This window comes from Rana temporaria, chromosome 7, assembly GCF_905171775.1.
Source record: "Rana temporaria chromosome 7, aRanTem1.1, whole genome shotgun sequence".
In the NCBI taxonomy this organism is placed as follows: Eukaryota; Metazoa; Chordata; class Amphibia; order Anura; family Ranidae; genus Rana; species Rana temporaria.
In genome coordinates this window covers 93,994,125-94,016,932 of record NC_053495.1, presented here as the reverse complement: position 1 = coordinate 94,016,932, position 22,808 = coordinate 93,994,125, and the positions used below count along the sequence as shown (strand labels likewise).

Below are 22,808 nucleotides of genomic sequence, written 5' to 3'. Positions count from 1 at the left end.
TCAGGTTACGTGCTCGGATAAGCTGTCTGGTGTGGATTTTTGGGGGACCTCCACGCAATTTGTTTTTTAAATTTGGGGTGGAGTTCCCCTTAAAATCCACACCAGACCTGAGGGGTCTGGAATGGATATTTGGGGGGAACCCCACGTCATTTTTTTTTAAATTGACGACAGGGTTCCCCTTAATATCCATACCAGACCTGAAGGGCCTGGTAATTGAATTTGGGGGGACCCCACGCTTTTTTTTTTTTATGAATGAATTTTCTCTGAATTGCCGGGAGCCGACAATTCATTATAGCCGCAAATCCGGTTTAAATAACTTTTTTTCTTTCAGAAATGACACTTTGTGCAGAGACAGTTCTAAGTACGGGAAACATGCGCTATTTCACATGCTTAATTTACACCCCCCTAGGTACGAAATTTAAAGGAATATTTCACTTTTATTGTTTCACTTTAAGCATTATTAAATTCACTGCTCCCGAAAAAACTTCCGTTTTTTTTGCATTGATACATGTCCCCTGGGACAGGACCCAGGTCCCCAAACAATTTTTAGGACAATAACTTGCATATTAGCCTTTAAAATTAGCACTTTCGATTTCAAACGTTTGAGTCCCATAGGCTTTAACGGGGTTCTAAAGTTCACACGAACATTTGGTGTGTTCGCAGGTTCTGGTGCGAACCGAACAGGGGGGTGTTCGGCTCATCCCTATTCAGGATATAAAAACATTATGTATCCTTCCTCTATGGACCAGACAATCGACGTTTCCTAACTTTTTAGGTTTACTGCTAGATTATTACCGCATTGTGGCGTTTTGTGATATATGCTTATCCAGACAAAAAATTTTACTTGGAACCAGCTACCTTCCCATCTCTCTCCCATTCCTTCACCTTTTTCCCAGTTTCCCCCCCCCCCCCTCCTTCTCCTTCTTATAATATTATTCCAGCTATCTACAGTTGATATTATGCTATAGTTTGTTATAATGGTTGACCAGATCCAGGCTATTAATTATTACCATACTTACAGTTTTTTCTATATTTTAGCTCCTTGTCCTTGACGGTCTATTTAAATTGTGTCTCTGTGCCATGCCACAACTTATGTTCCTATTTGCAACCAACTAGTGCCCTACTCTGTTTACCCCCCCCCCCCCTTTTTATACACGTGAATAAATATTTATTTTTAACTACCCTGTATCATTTTTTACTCTGAGCTGACAAAAAACCCCACTGGGAAAATTTCTTTATCATTCAAACCGGGGTGAGCAGCAATCCTTTCTCTCCACCATCAGTGTCTTGTCCTTTTTATGACGGTCTATGGGTAACCTCTGTCTGATTTTGTACTTGTACCTGATTTTCTATAATATGTATACACTATTTGTGTTTCTCATTATTTTTCTGAAATAAGCAGATATTAAACAAAAAATAGATAAAGTTGACCAATTTATTGTATTTTGTAAATGATGGTTGCTCTGTTTCTTTTACAGAAGAGATAGAGGAATACATTAAGCAACCCAAATTCTGCTAAGCAATAGGATGGAATATCATGACTCCATGAGCAAATTTCTGGCCAACAAAGGTAAGCTTGCCATAATATTCATGTGATTAAAAAACTTATATATGTGCAGGAAGTAGACAATATATATATATATATATATATATATATATATATATATATATATATATATGATATAAAAGTATCTAAATATTTGTAAATATTTTATTATATCTTTTCATGTGACAACACTGAAGAAATTACACTTTGCTACAATGTAAATTAGTGAGTGTATAGCTTGTTTACCAGTGTAAATTTGCAAAATAACTCAACACACACAGCCAATAATGTCTAAACCACTGGCAACAAAAGTGAGTACACCCCTAAGTGAAAATGTACAAATTGGGCCCAAAGTGTCAATATTTTGTGTGACCACTATTATTTTCCAGCACTGTCTTAACCCTCTGTGACTGTAGGCAAGACACACTTGTCTTTGTACTCCTCACCTGGTTGCCGCCACACAAGCTTGACACCATCTGAACCAAATACGTTTTTTTTTTATCTCATCAGACCACAGGACATGGTTCCAGTAATCCATTTCCTTAGTCTGCTTGTCTTCAGCAAACCATTTGCGGGCTTTCTTGTGCATCATCTTTAGAAGAAGCTTCCTTCTGGGACGACATCCATGCAGACCAATTTGTTGCAGTGTGCGGCGTATAGTCTGAGCACTGAAAGGCTGACCCCCCACCCCTTCAACCTCTGCAGCAATCCTGGCAGCACTCATATGTCTATTTTCCAAAGACAACCTCTGGATATGACGCTGAGCATGTGTACTCAACTTCTTTGGTCGACCATGGCGAGGCCTGTTCTGAGTGGAACCTGTCCTGTTAAACCGCTGTATGATCTTGGCAATCGTGCTGCAACTCAGTTTCAGGGTCTTGACAATCTTCTTATAGCCTAGGCCATCTTTATGTAGAACAACAATTCTTTTTCTCAGATCCTCAGAGAGTTCTTTGCCATGAGGTGCCATGTTGAACTTCCAGTGACCAGTATGAGAGAGTGAGAGCAATAACACCAAATTTACACCTGCTCCCCATTCACACCTGAGCCCTTGTAACACTAACAGGTCACATGACACCGGGGAGGGAAAATGGCTAATTGGGCCCAATTTGGACTTTTTCACTTAGGGGTGTACTCACTTTTGTTGGCAGCGGTTTAGACAATAATGGCTGTGTTGAGTTATTTTGAGGGGACAACAAATTTACATTGATATACAAGCTGTACACTCGCTACTTTACATTGTAGCAAAGTGTAATTTCTTCAGTGTTGTCACATGAAAAGATATGATAAAATATTTTCAAAAATGTGAAGGGGTGTACTCACTTTTGTGAGATACCAAGCAGCAAATGATTACTTGTAGGAACCTTTGCCACTTTAGTTCTCCACTATTCTCTATTGTCTAATCTTTTAAAGGCTTGAAAGAAGGTACAAAGAAGCTGGTTTTATCTGGTACTGACAAAAAAACTAGCCATAATGGGACAATGTGACCATATTTGTGCTCATAGAGATCAATGTACGCAGAAACATATGTAGCAGGTACTTCTCCAGACTGATCTAATCTATTAGGGGACAGCTGTCTGCTGCAGTAGTGTGGACTTTTCCCACCCCCCCCCTTTCTCTCTTCACACACAGACTCTCAGAACTGCTTATTTGTAAACTCCCTATTGGAGGTTGTCTGTAAACTCCCTATTGGAAGATCCTGAGCCAATCATCAGACAGCAACAAAGGACTGTGGGGGAGGAGATAAAAAGCCAGAGTAACTAGACCAGAGCCTCTTTTTGCCTGCACCCCATCAGAACAGCATCTCCTGCATTCTATTTGTGTGTGGAATCGCAGCCTACCAATGGGCACACAGCCTGCAACTCCAGCCCAGAGGAACAGATTGTTAATGCAGCTCCAGCCCAGAGGAACAGACTGTCCATGCTAAAGAATGACACCCTGCAACAGCTCAAGGACTGAATGCTACACACCTGCGTCTAAGATCGATCGATCGTTTAGGGGAGGACCAGTGACTATGTACAGGATTTGGTGTGGGTGCTTTGTCTAGAAACCTTTAATACTTTTCATAGAATACCACATCAAAATATTATCCACAGAGCTCCTACATTCCCGGTGAAGATAATAAAATGCAAAGCTTTGCCTCCAGGACATTAAAACGGTTGCTCTTAAAGGTGACACACCACGGTTATTGAGATAATTTCACTGGGTGTGTACTAGAAGCATCGTAGGCCGGCCTGGGGTTCCCCTTAAGCCACAGCATCCCACACACACCAAAAGTTATTGGGGAGTGTATTTAATCTGTACATATTGTTACCTATTGCTTTCATTGTTTGCATAGTGTTCCTGACTGTTTTCTTTAACCGGTTAAGGACCACCGCACGACTATTTACGTTGGCAGAATGGCACGGCTGGGCACATATTTACATATTACATATTATACCTGGCGGATCTTAGGGAGATCTATGCGTAACTGATTCTCTGAATCAGTCGCATAGATGCGACCGGCCGGACTCAGAGATACACCGGCGTATCAGGAGATACGCCATCGTATCTCTTTCTGAATCCGGCCCTGTGTGAATCAGGCCTTCATGGTATAATATCTGCTAGGAAACCACTGCTAAAGAAAGGCAACAAGCAGAAGAGACTTGTTTGGGATAAAGAACACAAGGAATGGACATTAGACCAGTAGAAATCTGTGCTTTGGTCTGATGAGTCCAAACTTGAGATCTTTGGTTCCAACCCCCGTGTCTTTGTGCGACACAGAAAAGGTGAACGGATGGACTGTACATGCCTGGTTCCCACCGTGAAGCATGGAGGAGGAGGTGTGATGTGTGGGGGTGCTTTGCTGGTGACACTGTTGGGGGTTTATTCAAAATTGAAGGCATACTGAACCAGCATGGCTACCACAGCATCTTGCAGCGGCATGCTATTCCATCCGGTTTGCGTTTAGTTGGACCATCAGGGCTCAAGTCCTGCGGGAACGCGTGGGAACGGAGTTCCTGCACTTTTTTCACAGCAGGAACTTAGTTCCCTTTGCAGGACTAGAGTAGCCGAGCCGCCCGAGCCAAACCTTCACTAAGCGGCGATGCCCAGCTCTAGTCACTGTCAGGGGCAGGCGAACCTTAGTAATCCTTTATGTTACTGGCCGCTTCCTGTATATGGATTCATCGGGTAGTGTGCGGGTATTCTGTCACTTCCTCGATGCCGCAATGTCTCCTGGGAGCTTTTGTAATTGTTCCCAGGAGACATTGCGGAGGTCTGCTGCGAGTTATCGTGGGATTTAGAAAGAACTTGCGGTTTAGTAATTATGCATATGAGCGTATCCATTTATTTATTTTTGGTGGGGGAGTGGATCTTGGGAGGGAGTTCCAACACTTTTTTCCCCAGGACTTGACCCCTGTGGACCATCATTTATTTTTCAACAGGACAATGACCCCAAACACACCTCCAGGCTGTGTAAGGGCTATTTGACCAAGAAGGAGAGTGATGGGGTGCTGCGTCAGGTGACTACCTCTTGAAGCTCATCAAGAGAATGCCAAGAGTGTGCAAAGCAGTAATCAAAGCAAAAGGTGGCTACTTTGAAGAACCTAGAATATGAAATATATTTTCAGTTGTTTCACACTTTTTTGTTATGTATAATTTCCACATGTGTTAATTCATAGTTTTGATGCCTTCAGTGTGAATCTACAATTTTCATAGTCATGAAAATAAAGAAAACTCTTTGAATGAGAAGGTGTGTCCAAACTTTTGGTCTGTACTGTGTATATATATATATATATATATATATATATATATACACACACACACAGAAGTAATCACCCTAAAACTATCATAGTTAATAACTCATAATACCAAGTTCTTTGAAAATCAATTATGAATATAGACCCGTACTATAATGTCGTACTCTATCACTGGGTCAGGTGAGAGGACCGATCGGCCATTATCTCCTGTAGTATGTTTGCAGTCTCTGATCATCTCCTGTAGTATGTGTGCAGTCACTGACCATCTCCTGTGCTATGTCTGCAGTCTCTGACAATCTCCTGTGCTATATCTGCAGTCTCTGACCATCTCCTGTATTATATCTGCAGTCTTTGACCATCACCTGTGCTATGTCTGCAGTCTCTGACCATCTCCTGTAATATGTCTGCACTCCCTGACTGTCTCCTATAATATGTCTGCACTCTCTGACCATCTCCTATACTATGTCTGCACTCTCTGACCATCTCATGTGCTATGGCTGAAGTCTCTGACTGTCTCCTGTGCTATGTCTGCAGTCTCCGACTGTCTCCTGTACCATGTCTGAAGTCTCTAACGGTCTCCTGTACTATTTCTGCAGTCTCTGACCATCTCCTGTAATATGTCTGCACTCTCTGACCATCTCCTGTAATATGTCTGCACTCTCTGAACATCTCCTGTAATATGTCTGCACTCTCTGACCGTCTCCTGTAATATGTCTGCACTCTCTGTTCGCCTCCTGTAATATGTCTGCACTCTTTGACCATCGCCTGTAATATGTCTGCACTCTCTGACCGTCTCCTGTATTATATCTACAGTCTCTGACCATCCCCTTTATCATGTCTGCATTCTCTGACCATCTCTTGTACTATGTCTGCAGTCTCTGACCGTCTCTTGTATCATGTCTGCAGTCTCTGACTGTCTCTTGTATCATGTCTGCAGTCTCTGACCATCTCCTGTATCATGTCTGCCGTCTCTGACCATCTTCTGTACTATGTCTGGGGGCTCTTTCTAACAGACTCTTTAACAGAAGCCCTCTCTGTGTGCATCAGAGCGACTCCCCTCCAGGTCTCATTAGTGTACGCTCTTCCTGTATTTTCTTTATTGTTAAAAGATCATGGGAGGATCCCAGGGTAACGAAGACTTCTTAGGGGAGTATCTCTGTGTTTGGGTTATTGCCATAGAAACATGTGTAAAGGGGAGGAGTTTGTAAGATGACCACGCCCATGTGGGGGCCCCAGAAATATTTCTGCATCCAAGTGTCTGTGACCCTAGGATTGGCCTTGCACTATTAACACTTTGGGGGTTATTTCCGAAAGGCAAATCCACTTTGCACTACAAGTGCAAAGTGCACTTGAAATTGCACTTGGAAGTGCAGTCATGTAAATCTGAGGGGTAGATCTAAAATGAGGGTAAGCTCTGCTGATTTTATCATCCAATTATGTGCAAGCTAAAATGCAGTTTTTTATTTTCCTTGCATGTCCCCCTCGGATCTACAGCGACTGAACTTCCAAATGCACTTTTCACTTTTAGTTTGCACTTGTAGTGCAAAGTGGATTTACCTTTTGTAAATAACCCCCTTTATGTTTAGGATCTATGGGCCAAATCCTCAGCCAGGCGGCGTAACTTAACTTTTACCATTTAAGTTACACTGGCGGAAAATTTCTACCTAAGTGCCCGATCCACAAAGCACTTACCTAGAAATTTTCGGCCGTGTAACTTAAATGTCTCCGGCGCAAGGCGGTCCTCTTCTGCAGGGGGCGATGACAATTTAAATGAGGTGCGCTCCCGCGCCGGCCGTACTGCGCATGCTCGTGATGTAATTTTCCCGACGGGCAGCGCGCAAAATTACGTTACGCCGGGCTTTGTGGATTGCGACGGGACAATAAAGTTGCGTCGGGTAAAAAAAAAGTTACGCGCCGAAAAATAAAATTCAAAATTTAAAAAAAATCGCGGCGATCGAAAAAAAGGTCTGTTTTTACAAGGTGTAAACAGTTTACACCTTGTAAAAGCAGCCCTAATTTTACGTATGCAAACGTAAACTTACGCAGAAAAAACAAAGCTGAAAAGCTTTGTGGATCTCCGTAAGTCCTCATTTGCATACGCAAAGCGGCATTTCAATGCGAAATGCCCCCAGCGGCGGATGCGGTACTGCATCCTAAGATCTGACAGTGTAAGTGTCTTACAGATGTCAGATCTTCTGCCTATCTTTGGAAAACTGCTTCTGAGGATCAGTTCCAAAGATAGGCACATGGATACGCAGGCTGAACAGCAGTTCCGCCTGCGTATCCCTTTTGAGGATTTGGCCCTATATTTTTGGGGATTTTGGAAATATATTCATAGGAATCACTTTATTTATATGCACCTCTACCATCTCCTGTGCTATGGCTGCAGTCTCTGACTGTCTCCTGTGCTATGTCTGCAGTCTCCGACCATCTCCTGTACCATGCCCCCCCCCCCCATAGCACTGTCCTACCTGTGTATGCACAGCCAAAGTCCTCCACATGCTTTAGCGCCCGAGCCCCTGCAGAGGAAGCCACTCTCCTATTGGCTCTCCAAGTCCAGGAAGGGAGTCATTCTTCTCTTCCTCATTATCCAGAGGCATTGCGTGCTGCTTACAGCAGGCACTCTGTGTCCTTTCCACTGGGCTGCCCTCAGTGCATTCAGGGAAGGCTTTACTCACATCTGCCGCCCAATCGCACTCATAATAGGAAGGGAGCCGGCTCCTCCGCGCCTACACCACCAGTGCAAGTGACTGCCTTGCTGGGGTATTCCCTCCCCTATCCTGGCAATACGCTGCATGCCCACAGAGCAGGCTCGGCATGCCAGCTGTGGCACACATGCCATAGGTTCGCCATCACTGGTCTATAGGGATTGCTCCTTGCCAAGTTGCCTGCCACCAGATGCATTTTTTCCCTTGAAATGTCGCCTGCCACCAGATGCATTTTGTCCCTTGCCACGTCGCCTACCACCAGATGCGTTTTTTCCCTTGCCACGTCGCCTGCCACCAGATGCGTTTGTCCCTTACCACGTCACTTGCCACAGATGCATTTTGTCCCTTGCCACCAGATGTGGATTGTCACCTGCCACCACATGAAGATTGTGACTGCAGTGGTGGCAACATGCATTAGTTCAGAGGCAAGCCTGGAGTAGTGGGTAGCGAGGGAGAACAGCGTTGATGGGGGCTGGGCGGTGAGAGATGATCTTGTCTCTCTGCTCCCTTGCCTCACCTCCAGCAGTGTAGAGGTGTTCTGACATGCTGTGTGGGCGGAAGAGCAGTGATGAGGGGCGCACAGTGAGAGATAAATCATCTCTCTGCTCCCCCGCCTCTCCTCCAGCAGTATAGCAGCCCCGTTGTGAGCACAGAAGACTGGTGATGCAGGCAAGCGGTGAGAGATGACCTCATCTCTCTGCTCGCTAGCCTCATCTCTAACAGTGTAGCGGCCCTGCTGTGAGGGCAGAACAGCGGCGATGCGGGCGGGCGGTGAGAGATAATGTAATTTCTCTGCTCACTCAGTTGCTGCACGTCAGACAGGCCACAGCCCGGTAGTGGGCCATGGCCCGGGGGTTACTGAACCCTGACTTAGATGATCTCAAGCTTCTGTTACACAACAGTACAGAAGTGTCCAATGCACTGCTATCCAAAGCAAACTGTACATTTTTAGAATATTCGTATAATTTCCATATAATCCCTCACAAATCAGCACATCTTTACTTTTTGTGGATAAGCCCACTTTAAAACTGTTAAATGTGGTTGTAACGGCTACCCAGGTAGTGAGAGGGTATCAGCCGTTGGAGAAGTCCTTTTCCCTGGCAAGCTGCGATATGCAGGTACCGCCGGTATATCCCATCGAACGCCCTTTCAAGAAACGAGACGGGGCTACGTTTTGCAGAGTCAAGCAGGACTGATTTTTAATGGTTCACTCTGAGATTTTATACAGTATTCAAGGCACATGAACAATCAAACTGTCCCCACCCACACATCACACTGTGGGGAAGCTTCAATCACCTTCTTTGAGCTAATTATAAACATTTCTTCATTACCAGAACTCAAACACAATGATCTCCTTCCAATCCACAACAGACGTTCTGTCTCCGATAAGTTCATTCCACACAAACAGTATTTAGCATACATAACAGCTTTACACAAGGGACAATGAAATCTCTAGGAGTCTATGCAATTAACACCTTTCAAAAGAATGTGTCCCCACAGTGAATAGCAAACAACTTGTGACATCTCCAGACATCCTGCAAACATGGATTATGATTCACTTGCCACCCCATCTCCTGGCTCAATCTGTGCCCAAAAGTCACTCTACAATTAACCCTTGGTATGCCTCACTGCATGATGATTATAAATGTCCCGGCAGAATACATAGTTCCATTACAGTGGTATACCAATACTTACTGTGGGGGTCATTTACGAAAGGCAAATCCACTTTGCACTACAGGGGGAAGCTCTGCTGATTTTATCATCCAATCATGTGCAAGCTAAAATGCTATTTTTTTTCCTTGCATGTCCCCCTCTGATCTACAGCGACTGAACTTCAAAGTGCAGTTTTAGTGCACTTTCAAGTGCAATTGCAGTGCAAAGTGGATTTGCCTTTTGTAAATAACCCCATGTATGTATATAATGTAGGAAGAGTTCAGTTTTTTTTTTCTGTATAAGTTGCTGAATTAATACATATTGCAATAATTGTTCTCATGCTTTATTGTGAAAGTTCCTGTAAACATGCTTGTTGGGTATTCTCTGGCATAGGCAAACATGTTTTGGCATGCTATAGCACTGGGTAAATGCTAAGTAAATCTTCTAACAATTGTTAATTGTCTCAGATCAAGTCAAACATCTTTTCAGTTTTTTGTAAATGGTCAGGGCCGGCCCTATGATGGGACCGGGTGGTACCATGGGTACCAGGCAGCACTTTTAGGGGGGTAGCATACTGATGCCCGCCAGCCCGTTCCGCCACCCAAATAAAATTGATGTCCTTTTTTTCCCCACAAATAGAGCTTTCTTTTGGTGATATTTGATTTTATTTTGTGTGCTATAAATATATATATTTTTTAACTTTTTGCTATTATAAATATCCCCAAAATTTAGAAAAATAAACAATTTTCTTCAATTTAGGCCAATATGTATTCTTCTACGTATTTTTGGTACCAAAAAAAAAAACACAATTAGCGTACATTGATTAGTTTGCGCAAAAGACATTGTGGCCGCCGGCAATTCACAGGTCCCTTTATACTCCTGGATACATGTATAGAGCCATGGCAGGTCCTTTTATACGCCTATATGCATGTATAGAGCCATGACAGGCCCTCTTTATACATCTATAGAGCCATGACAGACCCTCGTTATACTCCTTTATACATGTATAGAGCCATGACAGGTCCTCTTTATACACCTATATACATTTATAGAGCCATGACAGGTCCTCTTGATATTCCTTTACATGTAAATAATAATGACAGGTCCTCTTTATACTCCTTTATACATGTATAGAGCCATGACGGGTCCCCTTTAGTTATCATGATATAAAATAATGAATGTGGGGGCCTTTTGGTTGGCGTGATTTTCTGGGGGGGGGGGGGGGGGCAGCATTTCATTCTTGGTCCCAGGCAGCACAATGTCTTGGGCCGGCACTCAAAATGGTTGATTAACATGGGCAAATTATCACAGACTACAATATTGCCTTTATTTTAGCAGTTTATCTTTTCCTTTTCTTTTTGAACACTTTAATATATTGCTTCATTTTCATTCCACCATAGATGGGCTTACTGCATTTAGAGATTTCTTGAAGTCAGAATTTAGTGATGAAAACATAGAGTTTTGGTTGGCCTGTGAGGACTTCAAAAAAACCAAAACACCATGCCAACTTCCTGTTAAAGCAAACAAAATATATTGTGAATTCATCAAAACTGAAGCGCCAAGAGAGGTAAAGTAAACATTTTACATGAAATTTTTTTTTTTTTTTTTTTTTTTTATATACTGAATGTATATAGGGCCTTTTACAACAAATAATTTCAATAAGGAACAGAAAAAGGTTGACCACTATCATGAATTAACCGCTTGTCAACTTACTATGCAATTAAAAGCCAAATATAAGCCTAAAATAAAAAAAATGTTATATAAAATACGGACTAATTTTACATCTCTATATGTTAAGTAAAGTAAAGATTCTATATCTACAAAACAAAATAAAATTTGATATTTGATATTTTTTTCTGCAGTTTATTGTTTGTTGGCAAACGGTAACTGATAGGGGTTTTCCACTTTTCTTGCTCTCTATGTACAGTAAAGGCCAAAACATTTTTTTTAATTAACAAAATGACTTTTAATCAAGTCTCTAAGACTTTATCATAATTTTTACCTTTCTTTAATTGCTATTGCTGTATTCAATTATCCTTCCTTCTGTAATCTCCTGCACTGAAAACGTTGCCTGTGCACTTCTGGGAACCACCATCTTGTCTCTAGTCTCCATATTTAAGCCTGCAACCACCAGCTTGTGAGTCTATTTACATTGGGATCCTCCATGTGGGTGGTAAGATCTTGGTTGAATGCCAGTTCAGGATGTTTTGTTTATTTCCTGGAAGCTTTTAGCTTAAAGTCTTATACGGAGATCTATGCAAATGTTCAGCAATGCAATCCCTTGTTGGCACAGCTTATGTAAAAAGCACAAAATTGTGCTACAAGAAGTGACATTGACAGTGACAGTGACAGGGGGCAGGTATAAGTTAAAGGGAGCCTATACATTTCCACACTACTAGGAACTTTCCACACTGTATGAGAATGAGGGTGGTAGTTTTGTAAACATTCAGCATTCTGTCTAAGAAAGGCACAATTTGAAAGTGCATTTAAAGTTGAGCTCCAATCATCCGCCTAACTCCCCCTGCACCACTCCCCCCCCCCACTCATTAACTAAGGGCTGGCATTGTAAAAAATGCTGGCCAAGTGTGGCTCCTGTGCCCAGACAAACAGCTGTAAACCATACATTTTGGCAAATTCTCATTGAAACTCTGCCCAGCCACAAAACAATACTTGTGCTTATTTTCTCCAAACTAATACACTCCAATCTCTCTATTTCCTTGTCAAAAGATTTTTGAGTATACAATAATCAGCAAATTGTACATGTTGAATAATCATAATAAACAGATGAGTTCTGATTTTGTTATTGTACAGGATAATTAAGAATAAATAGAAAAAATGTATGTAATGCCTATTGAAAGTATACAATATAATGTGAAGAGTTTAAATACAGTATAGTATTGCTGATTTAATCAGCCAATCTAATATTAAGATATATATATATATATATATATAGTGTAAAAATAAAACATTGTAATTATAAAGAAATCAAGAGCATAAATGATGCTATGTTTACAAATACCGTATTTTCCGGCGTATAAGACGACTTTTTACACAGGAGTTACACAGCCAAAATCCGGGGGTCGTCTTATACGCCGGGTATAGCAGCTGCTCGATCGATATCAGCTGCCGGGTGCTCTGTATGGCTGCATGTATTCTGTATATGCGCCGCTTAGCCAATCCCGATGCACTCTGTTGATGACAGAGCATGCTAAGCCTGCTCGGATTGGAGTAATAACCTCTGCCAATCCGAGCAGGCTACATTTATGTAGCCTGCTCGGATTGGCAGAGGTTGTTATCCAATCCGAGCAGGCTTAGCATGCTCTGTCATCAACACAGTGCATCGGGATTGGCTGAGCGGCGCATATACAAACTACATACAGCCGTACAGAGCACCCGGCGGGCTGCGGCTGCGGCTGCGGCTTCTTCATTTAATTAAAACCCATTACTTCCACAAAAGGGGGTCGTCTAATACGGTGAGTAGACCACAAAACCACAGTTTTTAGCAGCATATTAGGGGGTTGTCTTATATGCCGAGTCGTCTTATACGACGGCAAATACGCTAATAAAGAAAAAGAAAGATAAGGAACAGAGTAAAAGAAAGCAGAAACAGGCAGGAGTATAAAAGCAGAGAGGGGAAAGGGAGTTCACCAGATTAGTCCGAGAGCCCTATGGAAGTAGATGAAGACTAAAACCATTCACTTTTATCTACGACATTGGCAATATTTTCTTAAATTTTTGTATAAGATTATTTTCTATAGCAGCCATTTTAGAATTAATCATGAAAGTATTCATTCTATTTTTTGTCTCAGCTATTATTAATGAAGGGGATTTCCAAGCTTTTGCAATTGTTTGTTTTGCCGCTGTCAGTAATTGGGTCCAAAGCTTAAACTGTACATGTGTTAAGTATAACGGTTTTAAGTTGAGCAAAGCCATGGTGGGATCGGGGTGAATTTTAAATTTGAACATTTCAGAGGCTGTCAAAAAATTTCCTCCAGAAAGTCTGGACTAACGGGCAAGCCCACCAAACATGCAATTGTGTCCCCAGATCTGGACAGCCGCGAAAACAAAGAGCTGAGTAGTTTGGAGCATATTTTTCAATTCTAGAAGGTACTAGGTGCCAACGAGTCAAAACTTAGTAATTTGTCTCTATCGCTAAAATGTTGTCAGAAGATGTTTTAGTAGTCAGCCAGATATTTGACCATTCAGTATCTGCAAGAGTTCGTAGTAGGTCTTCTTCCCATTTCTAAACATAGGATGGTTTATCCCGATTAGGATTAGCGAGCAAGTGGGAATAGATAGAAGATATTTCTTTCTTTGCATGTGGATCTTTTATACAAGTGGTTTCAAACTTAGTAAATTGATTTAGAGGAGTGTCCATATTTGTGTAAGGTGTGAATTTATTTTTTGATCTGGAGATATCGGAATATTTCTAAATCAGGTATTCCGTATGTTTCACATAGTTCTGGAAAAGGGATGAAGTTAGACGATGTAACAAATTTTATACAATCTCGAGATATCTATGGAATTCCATATTTTGAAGGACTTGTGGGAGACCCATGCTGGGTAGAAGTCTGGGTTTTTGAGGAAAGAGAGAAGAGGGTTATGAAGAGATTGTAGTTTGTTTGAAATTAAGCTTATCCCAAATGTTTATAAAGTGCTTTGTGATGGGTAGGGATGAGCTTTGAGTTCGAGTCGAACTCATGTTCGACTCGAACATTGCCTGTTCACCTGTTCATAGTTACATAGGGCCAGATTCACAAATGACATACGACGGCGTTTCTTCTGATACGCCGTTGTATCTCTGTTTCTATCTATGCGACTGATTCATAGAATCAGTTACGCATAGATAGCCAGAAGATCTGACAGGTGTAATTGTTTTACACTGTCGGATCTTAAGATGCAATACCGCGGCCGCTGCTGGGGGGAGTTTGCGTCGTAAACCAGCGTCGGGTATGCAAATTAGCAGTTACGGCGATCCACGACGGTTTTTCGCGTTCGCTACGTCGCCACTACGCTAGTTTCCCGTCGCAAAGTTACACTTTTTTTTGGTGACTTAACTTTAGTCAGCAAGTGTATTGCTGTCTAAAGTATGGCCGTCGTTCCCGCGTCGAAATTTAAAAATCAACGTCGTTTGCGTAAGCCGTCCGGGAATACGGAAGTACGCTACGCGCGTCGCCGTTCAAAAAAATTACGTCACGGCACGCAAAGCATGGCGGGAGTTAGGAAACAGAGCATGCGCAGTAGGTCCGGCGCGGGAGCGCGCCTAATTTAAATGAAACACGCCCATTTGAATTGGCCCGCCTTGCGCCGGAGGCCGCGGGCGTAGGTTTTCATCGCAAGTGCTTGGTGAATCAGGCACTTGCGATGAAAAATTGCGGTGGTGTAACGTATCTAGGATACGTTACGCCGCCACGATTCTACGTGAATCTGGCCCATAGTTACATAGTTAGTCAGGTTGAAAAAAGACACAAGTTCAACCACAAAAAAATAAATAAATAAACAAACAAAATAAAAAACACAATACAATCCCATACACCCAACTCCATACCCACAGTTGATCCAGAGGAAGGCAAAAAACCCCAGCAGAGCATGAGATCGAATTTGCTACAGCAGGGGAAAAAATTCCTTCCTGAATGCTGAATGTTTACAAAACTACCACCCTCATTCTCATACAGAGAGGCAATCGGATTTACCCTGGATCAACTTTACCTACAAATCTTAGTACTCAGTTATATTCTGTACATTTAGGAAAGAATCCAGGCCTTTCTTAAAGCAATCTACTGAGCTGGCCAGAACCATGTCTGGAGGGAGTCTGTTCCACATTTTCACAGCTCTTACTGTGAAGAAACCTTTCCGTATTTGGAGATGAAATCTCTTTTCCTCTAGACGTAAAGAGTGCCCCCTTGTCCTCGGTGTTGACCGTAAAGTGAATAACTCAACACCAAGTTCACTATATGGACCCCTTATATATTTGTACATGTTGATCATATGCCCCCTTATTCTCCTCTTCTCGAGAGTGAATAAATTCAGTTCCTCTAATCTTTCCTCATAGCTGAGCTCCTCCATTTCTCTTATCAGTTTGGTTGCCCTTCTCTGCACTTTCTCCAGTTCTCCGATATCCTTTTTGAGAACTGGTGCCCAAAACTGAACTGCATATTCCAGATGAGGTCTTACTAATGATTTGTACAGGGGCAAAATTATATCTCTGTCTCTAGAGTCCATACCTCTCTTAATATAAGACAGGGCTTTGCTCGGCGAACAACAAACAATTTGAGGTGTTCGCGGCAAATTCGAAAAGCCGCGAAACACCCTGTTAAAATCTATGGGAGAAATCTAAAGTACTAATTTTAAAGGCTAATATGCAAGTTATTGTCCTAAAAAGTGTTTGGGGACCTTGGTCCTGTCCCAGGGGACATGTATCAATGCAAAAAAAAGTTTTAAAAACTGCAGTTTTTTCGAGAGCAGTAAATTTAATAATGCTTAGAGTGAAACAATAAAAGTTAAATATTCCTTTAAATTTCGTACCTAGGGGGGGTGTAAAGTTAGCATGTGAAATAGCGCATGTTTCCAGTACTTAGAACTGTCTCTGCACAAAGTGTCATTTCTGAAAGAAATAAAGTCATTTAAAACCGGACTTGAGGCTATAATGAATTGTCGGCTCCCGGCAATTCAGAGAGGATTCATTTATAAAAAAAAAAAAGTGTGGGGGTCCCCCCAAATTCAATTACCAGGCCCTTCAGGTCTGGTATGGATATTAAGGGGGATTATCTTCTGATAAGCCCCCCGCCCGCAGACCCCCACAACCACCGGGCAAGGGTTGTGGGGATGAGACCCTTGTCCCCATCAACATCCTCCCCATGTTGAGGGCATGTGGCCTGGTAGGGTTCAGGAGAGGGGGGCCGCACTCTGTCCCCCCCTCTTTTCTGCAGCCGGCCAGGTTAACGTGCTCGGATAAGGGGTCTGGTGTGGATTTTTGGGGGAACTCCACGCCATTTTTTTTTATTTGGGGTGGAGTTCCCCTTAAAATCCAAACCAGACCTGAAGGGTCTGAAATGGATATTTGGGGGGAACCCCACGTTTTTAAATTGACGGCGGGGTTCCCCTTAATATCCATACCAGACCTGAAGGGCCTGGTAATTGAATTTGGGGGACCCCACGCTTTTTTTTTTTTTTTATGAATGAATCCTCTCTGAATTGCCGGGAGCCGACAATTCATTATAGCCGCAAGTCCGGGGGGATAGTGGGCATCCCTGAAGCGTGCCTCTTTCAATTTATAGCTTGCCTACTTTATAATAGTCCTCAAGCCTACATAAAGTGCGGCTAGACGTAGACAGGAACCCAGGAGGGAAGAGGACAATCCAAGAACAAAGTCAAACAAGCCAGGTAGGGTCGGCAGCAAGGTACACCAGGTCCAAGGGAAATTACAGGAATTGTAGTCAAGAACAAGCAAGGCGGTCAAGAATGAGCTAAGTCAGAAATCGAAACTATGAGCATCCATCCACAAACAGTATAAACGGAAACCTATCCTAAGGCATGGACAGGAAGGGGAAGTGGGAATATATATAGGGCAGAAATGTGCAATTAGTTTAGTTTCTAATTCGTTTTTTAACGATATTTGAGAAATTTGTTAATTCCGAATTTTCGATTTTCCTAATTTTTTTTATTTCCGAATTTTCGGATTTCCGAACATTTCGAATTTCCAAATTTTCATGTTTTCGTATTTCCGAATTTCCGAATTTTCGTATTTCCGAATTTTCGTATTTCTGAATTTTCGTATTTCCGAATTCTCGTATTTCCGAATTTTTTAATTAAAAAAATGTGAAAATTCTGAATTTTTTATTAAAATTTTCGATTTTTTTATTTTCGAGTTTTTTAATTTTCGAAAACTTGGAATTTTGAAAATTCGAAAATTTGGAATTTTGAAAATTCGAAAATTCTGAATTTTCGGATTTTCAAAATTCCAAATTTTCGAAAATTACAAAATTCGAAAATTAAAAAAATCGAAAATTCGAAAATTAAAAAAATACGAATTTGGAAAATCCAAATTTCCAAAAATTCGGAAATACGAAATTTCGGAAATGAAAAAAATTCGGAAATCTAAAATTCGAAAACTAGAAATTCCGAATTTCGAAATGCGGAAATACGAAAATTAAAAAATACGAAAATGGAAAAATTCGAATTTTTCAATTCGAAAATTCAAATCTTCAAAAATTCTGAATTTCGAAAATCCAAATTTTCTAAAAATCGGAAATTCAGAAATTCGGAAATCCGAAATATCGGAAATGAAAAAATTCGAAAATACGAAAATACGAAAATTCGGAAATTAAAAAAAATCGGAATTTCGGATTTTTTTTCTAATTTTCGAGTTTTGCAATTTCGAATTTTTAAATATTCGAATTTTTAAATTTTCGATAATTTTTTTTCACATTTTCGAGTTTTCGAATTAAAAAAATTGAAAATTCAAAATTTCGAAAATTCTAAATTTCGGAATTTTGAAAATTCAGAATTTCGAAATTGCAAAATTCGAAAATCTAAAATTCGAAATGAAAAAATACGAAAATTAAAAAATTATGTGTGCCAAAAGAACTGCTCTATGGACATTATTCCGCGATTGACGATTAGGCATAAAACCTACTCTATAGATAAGGTTACCTATAATTTTGTTGAGTCGATTTTCCAATATTTTTGCTAGTATTTTTATGTCCATGTTTAGGAGGGATATGGGACGATAATTATTATAAGATGTGTGGTCGGAATTAGGTTTGGGTATCATACAGATAATAGCCATAAGCGATTCTTGTTCAAATGATTTACCTTTTAGGATTGTATTATTTGGTGAGTAGTGGGGATAGGATCTCTGCAAATGTGTGGTAGTATAAAGCTGAAAAGCCATCTGGGCCGGGTCTTTTGTTTAACTTTAACTCTTTGATTGTGAATTGAATTTCTTCTGATGAAATAGATTCTTCAAGGAGAGCTCCTTGGGCGTGTTAGTCCAGGGAGTTTTATTTGGGAGAAGGCATCCGCTTCTATTGGATTCAAGTCATTTGTTACCGTGTATAAAGATGCTAGGTGGGCTCTGAATTTGTGAACAATTTTAACGGGGTTACATATTCTCTCAAAGGTTTGCACAAACGTGGGGTAATCGGTAAGTACAGGAGAATATTTCTCAAGAAGAGGTGACACCCAGGACAGAGATTTGCCCTTAAGCAAGGAGATAATAAATGTCACCTTGGCTTGGGTAGAGGCAAACACAGAAGGTTGATTTCTAAAATGCAACCGGCAATGGTGAAGAAATCCCCTGCAAGCCAAGGGATTCCCATCTTACTTATCGGGGTGAGGTATCTTTGGAGCGGGAAAACCCTACAGGTCCTCCAACACCAGACTCAGGGTTTTTTGGTGTAGCTGGACTAGTACCATGTGTCGGGGGCCTAAAAAGATAACAGAGTAGTGATGGTACCCAACTTCTCCTCCAATGACTGTACATGATTAGCCTGCTCACCCAACATCTGACCCTGTAGAGAGACTGCCTGCACCAGCTCATTGAGGTTCATCTGGCCTTAGGATGTCAGGTCTGCCAGAAGACTACAACCGTCCCTCTGCTTTTCTGACCGGTAGTCTTGTTATCCCGGTGTCAGGTGGAGGGATGGCTAAGATCAGCTGCAACCAGGAAATAAGGAACCACCAGGCACAACTCACGGTTCGAAGGCCGTAGACAGGAACCCAGGAGGACAATCCAAGAACAAAGTCAAACAAGCCAGGTAGGGTCAGCAGCAAGGTACACCAGGTCCAAGGGAAATTCCAGGAATCGTAGTCAGGAACAAGCCAGGCGGGGTCGGCAAGGAGACAAGCAAAAGTACAAGGGATAATCCGAGAAAACTAGGAAATTTCGAATTTCGAAATGCGGAAATACGAAAATGCGAAGATTCAAAAATTCGAAAATTCAAAAATTCGAATTTTTCAATTCGAAAATTCAAATCGCAAATCCGAAATATCGGAAATGATAAAAATCGGAAATACGAAAATTCGGAAATAAAAAAAATCGAAATTTCGAAAAAAAATTCTAATTTTCGAATTTTGCATTTTCGAATTTTTTAATTTTCGATAAAAAAATTCGAATTTTCAGGTTTTCGAATTAAAAAATTTGAAAATTCAAAATTTCGAAAATTCAAAATTTCTGAATTTAGAAAATTCGGAATTTAGAAATTGCAAAATTCGAAAATCTAAAATTAAAAAATACGAAAATTAAAAAATACGAAAATTCGAAAATTGAAAAATTCGAAAATTGAAAAATTCGAAAATTAAAAAAATATCGGAAATTCGTAAATACAAAATAAAAAAAAATAAAAATTTTCGAAAATTAAAAATGAGAAGATTCGGAATTTCGAAAATGAGAAAATTCTGTATTTTGAAAATGAGAAAATAAAAAAAAAATGAAAATTCGGAATTTCAATTTTCAATTTTCGAATTTTTCAAGTTTCGATTTTTTTCATTTCCGGATTTTCGTATTCGAATATTTTAATTTTCGAATATTTTAATTTTCGAATATTTAAATTTTCGAATATTTAAATTTTCGAATTTTTTAATTTTCGAATTTTTTTATTTTCGAATTTTTTAATTTTCGAATTTTTCAAAAATTCGAAAACCCGAAAATTCGAAAATTCTAATATTCTAAAATTCAAATATTCGAATACGAAAAATTCGAATATGAAAATTCGAAAATAAAAAAAAATTGTAATTTTCGAAAATTCGAAAATTAAAAAAATCGAAAATTCGAAAACTGAAAAATTCGAAAATTCGGAATTTCAAGAATTCGAATATTCAAATTTTTTAATTTTCGAATTCTCAAAAGTTCGGAATTTCGAAAATTAGAAAATTCCAAATTTCAGAAATTCCGAATTTCGAAAATCCAAATTTCCAAAAATCGGAATTTCCGAAATTCGGAAATCCGAAATATCGGAAATGAAAAAATTCGGAAATACGAAAATTCGGAAATTAAAAAAAATCGGAATTTGGGAAATACAAATTTTTTTTAAATTTTAGATTTTCGAATATTGCAATTCCGATTTTTTTAATATATTCACATTTTTTTAATTTTCTTTTTTTTTAATTTTCGAATTTTCGAATTAAAAAAATTGAAAATTTCGGAATTTTGAAAATTCGGAATTTTGAAATTGCTAAATTTGAATATCTAAAATTCGAAATTCGAAAATACGAAAATTAAAAAATTCGAAAATTGAAAAATTAAAAAATAAAATAAAAAGGGAAATTCGTAAATACAAAATAAAAAAAACGGAATTTTCGAAAATGTGATCTAATATTTCACAGTAGGACCCATTCCTGCACCCACCAAGAGTAACTGTGTGTCCACTGATGCTTTATCACCAATCCTTGTTTCACTAAAAAAAAACAAATTAAAAAAAAAACATTTGTCATTGGGACAAAAGGGTAAAAATAGATTTTTTGGCTGGAGCTACAGTACAAAAGTACCAGTTCAAAATTACAAACAGATTCTACTTAACAACAAACCTACAGTCTGGAGACATGCTTAGCTAGTCCATCGCCTTTACCCTCAGCTTCTTTAGCAAGGCAGTGGTCATCTTGGAGGTGTGTTTGGGGTCGTAATCATGTTGAAATACTGCCATGCGGCCCAGTCTCCGAAGGGAGGAGATCATGCTCGGATTCAGTATGTCACAGTACATGTTGGCACTAATGGTTCGCTCAATGAACTGTAGCTCTCCAGTGCCGGCAGTACTGATGCAGCCCCAGACCATGACTCCCACCATAATGCTTGACTGTAGGCAAGACACACTTGTCTTTGTACTCCTCACCTGGTTGCCGCCACACACGCTTGACACCATCTGAACCAAATAAGTTTATCTTGGTCTCCTCAGACCACAGGACATGGTTCCAGTAAGTCTGCTTGTCTTCAGCAAACTATTTGCGGGCTTTTTTGTGCATCATCTTTAGAAGAGGCTTCCTTCTGGGATGACAGCCATGCAGACCAATTTGATGCAGTGTGCGGCATATGGTCTGAGCGCTGACCCCCCACCCCTTCAACCTCTGCATCAATGCTGGTAGCACTCATCAGTGCTGGGACAAGGCCATTTGGTGCCCAGGGCGAAGATGGCAAACTGCCTCCCCCCCGTTTTTACAGTGGCTGCGTGTGATGGGCACAGTGGCTGCGTGTGATGGGCACAGTGGCTGCGTTTGATGGGCACAGTGGCTGCGTTTGATGGGCTCAGTGGTTGCGTTTGATGGGCACAGTGGCGACAATTGATGGCATAGTGGCTGCGTGTGTTGGCACAGTGGCTGAATGTGATGGCACAGTGGCTGCATTTGATGGGCACAGTGGCTGCGTTTGATGGGCACAGTGGCTGCGTTTGATGGGCACAGTGGCTGCGTTTGATGGGCACAGTGGCAACAATTGATGGCACATTGGCTGCGTTTGGGCACAGTGGCGACAATTGATGGTGGCACAGTGGCTGCGTGTGTTGGCACAGTGGCTGCGTTTGATGGGCACAGTGGCTGCATGTGATGGCACAGTGGCTGCGTTTGGTGGCACAGTGAGGCTGCAATTAATGTTTTTGTCTTAGTCAGAGAAGGCAAGCTCAAAATAACACAAAAACATTTTTTTTAAATGCAATTTTTTTATAAAAAAAATGGTCACCTCAGTCCGCCTCCCCTCCCCAATACAGTCATTTAATTATTTACTTATTGTTTGCTTACTTTTTTCACAGACTGCGTCTGACTCCTTCAGTGTTGATCTTCTGTTGCAGTAGCACTAGGCACTGCAGGCACTGGCAGGCTCCTCGTGACTTGTCCTTGCAGGCAGCAAACGCCGACACAGCTCCCTGCGCAGAGACGAGTCCTCCCTCTCTCAGCTCGCCTCCGGCGTGACGTCACGCGGCGCACGCCGCTGGAATCCACCAATCCTCCATAGGGGGGGAGCAAGTAAACAGCCGCAGCGAGTAAACACACAGGAGGAAAGGAGCGCACTCGGCAGCCAGTCGGCACACGATTTGTGAAGTGCCACTGCCGCTGCCCGCGCTGTATGACAGTGACACACACAACTGGTCTGGTGGCCGCGGCTGATTGCGCTCCCCTCCTGAATGAAATGGTAGTGCCCTGGGCACTCGCCCCTCCCGCCCCTGCCTTGTACCG

General features: G+C 41.1%; 1 protein-coding gene across 1 annotated transcript in view; it reads left to right on the top strand.

Moving 5' to 3' along the window:
• Nucleotides 1–22,808, top strand: part of RGS21 (regulator of G protein signaling 21) — a 74,542-nt gene that overhangs the window by 49,774 nt on the left and 1,960 nt on the right. Inside the window, exons 2-3 of the mRNA XM_040359673.1 lie at nucleotides 1,479–1,570; nucleotides 11,048–11,214. Of these exons, the coding sequence (XP_040215607.1) occupies nucleotides 1,528–1,570; nucleotides 11,048–11,214 (210 nt within the window). The 5' untranslated portion in view covers nucleotides 1,479–1,527. The remainder of the gene's footprint in view (nucleotides 1–1,478; nucleotides 1,571–11,047; nucleotides 11,215–22,808) is intronic.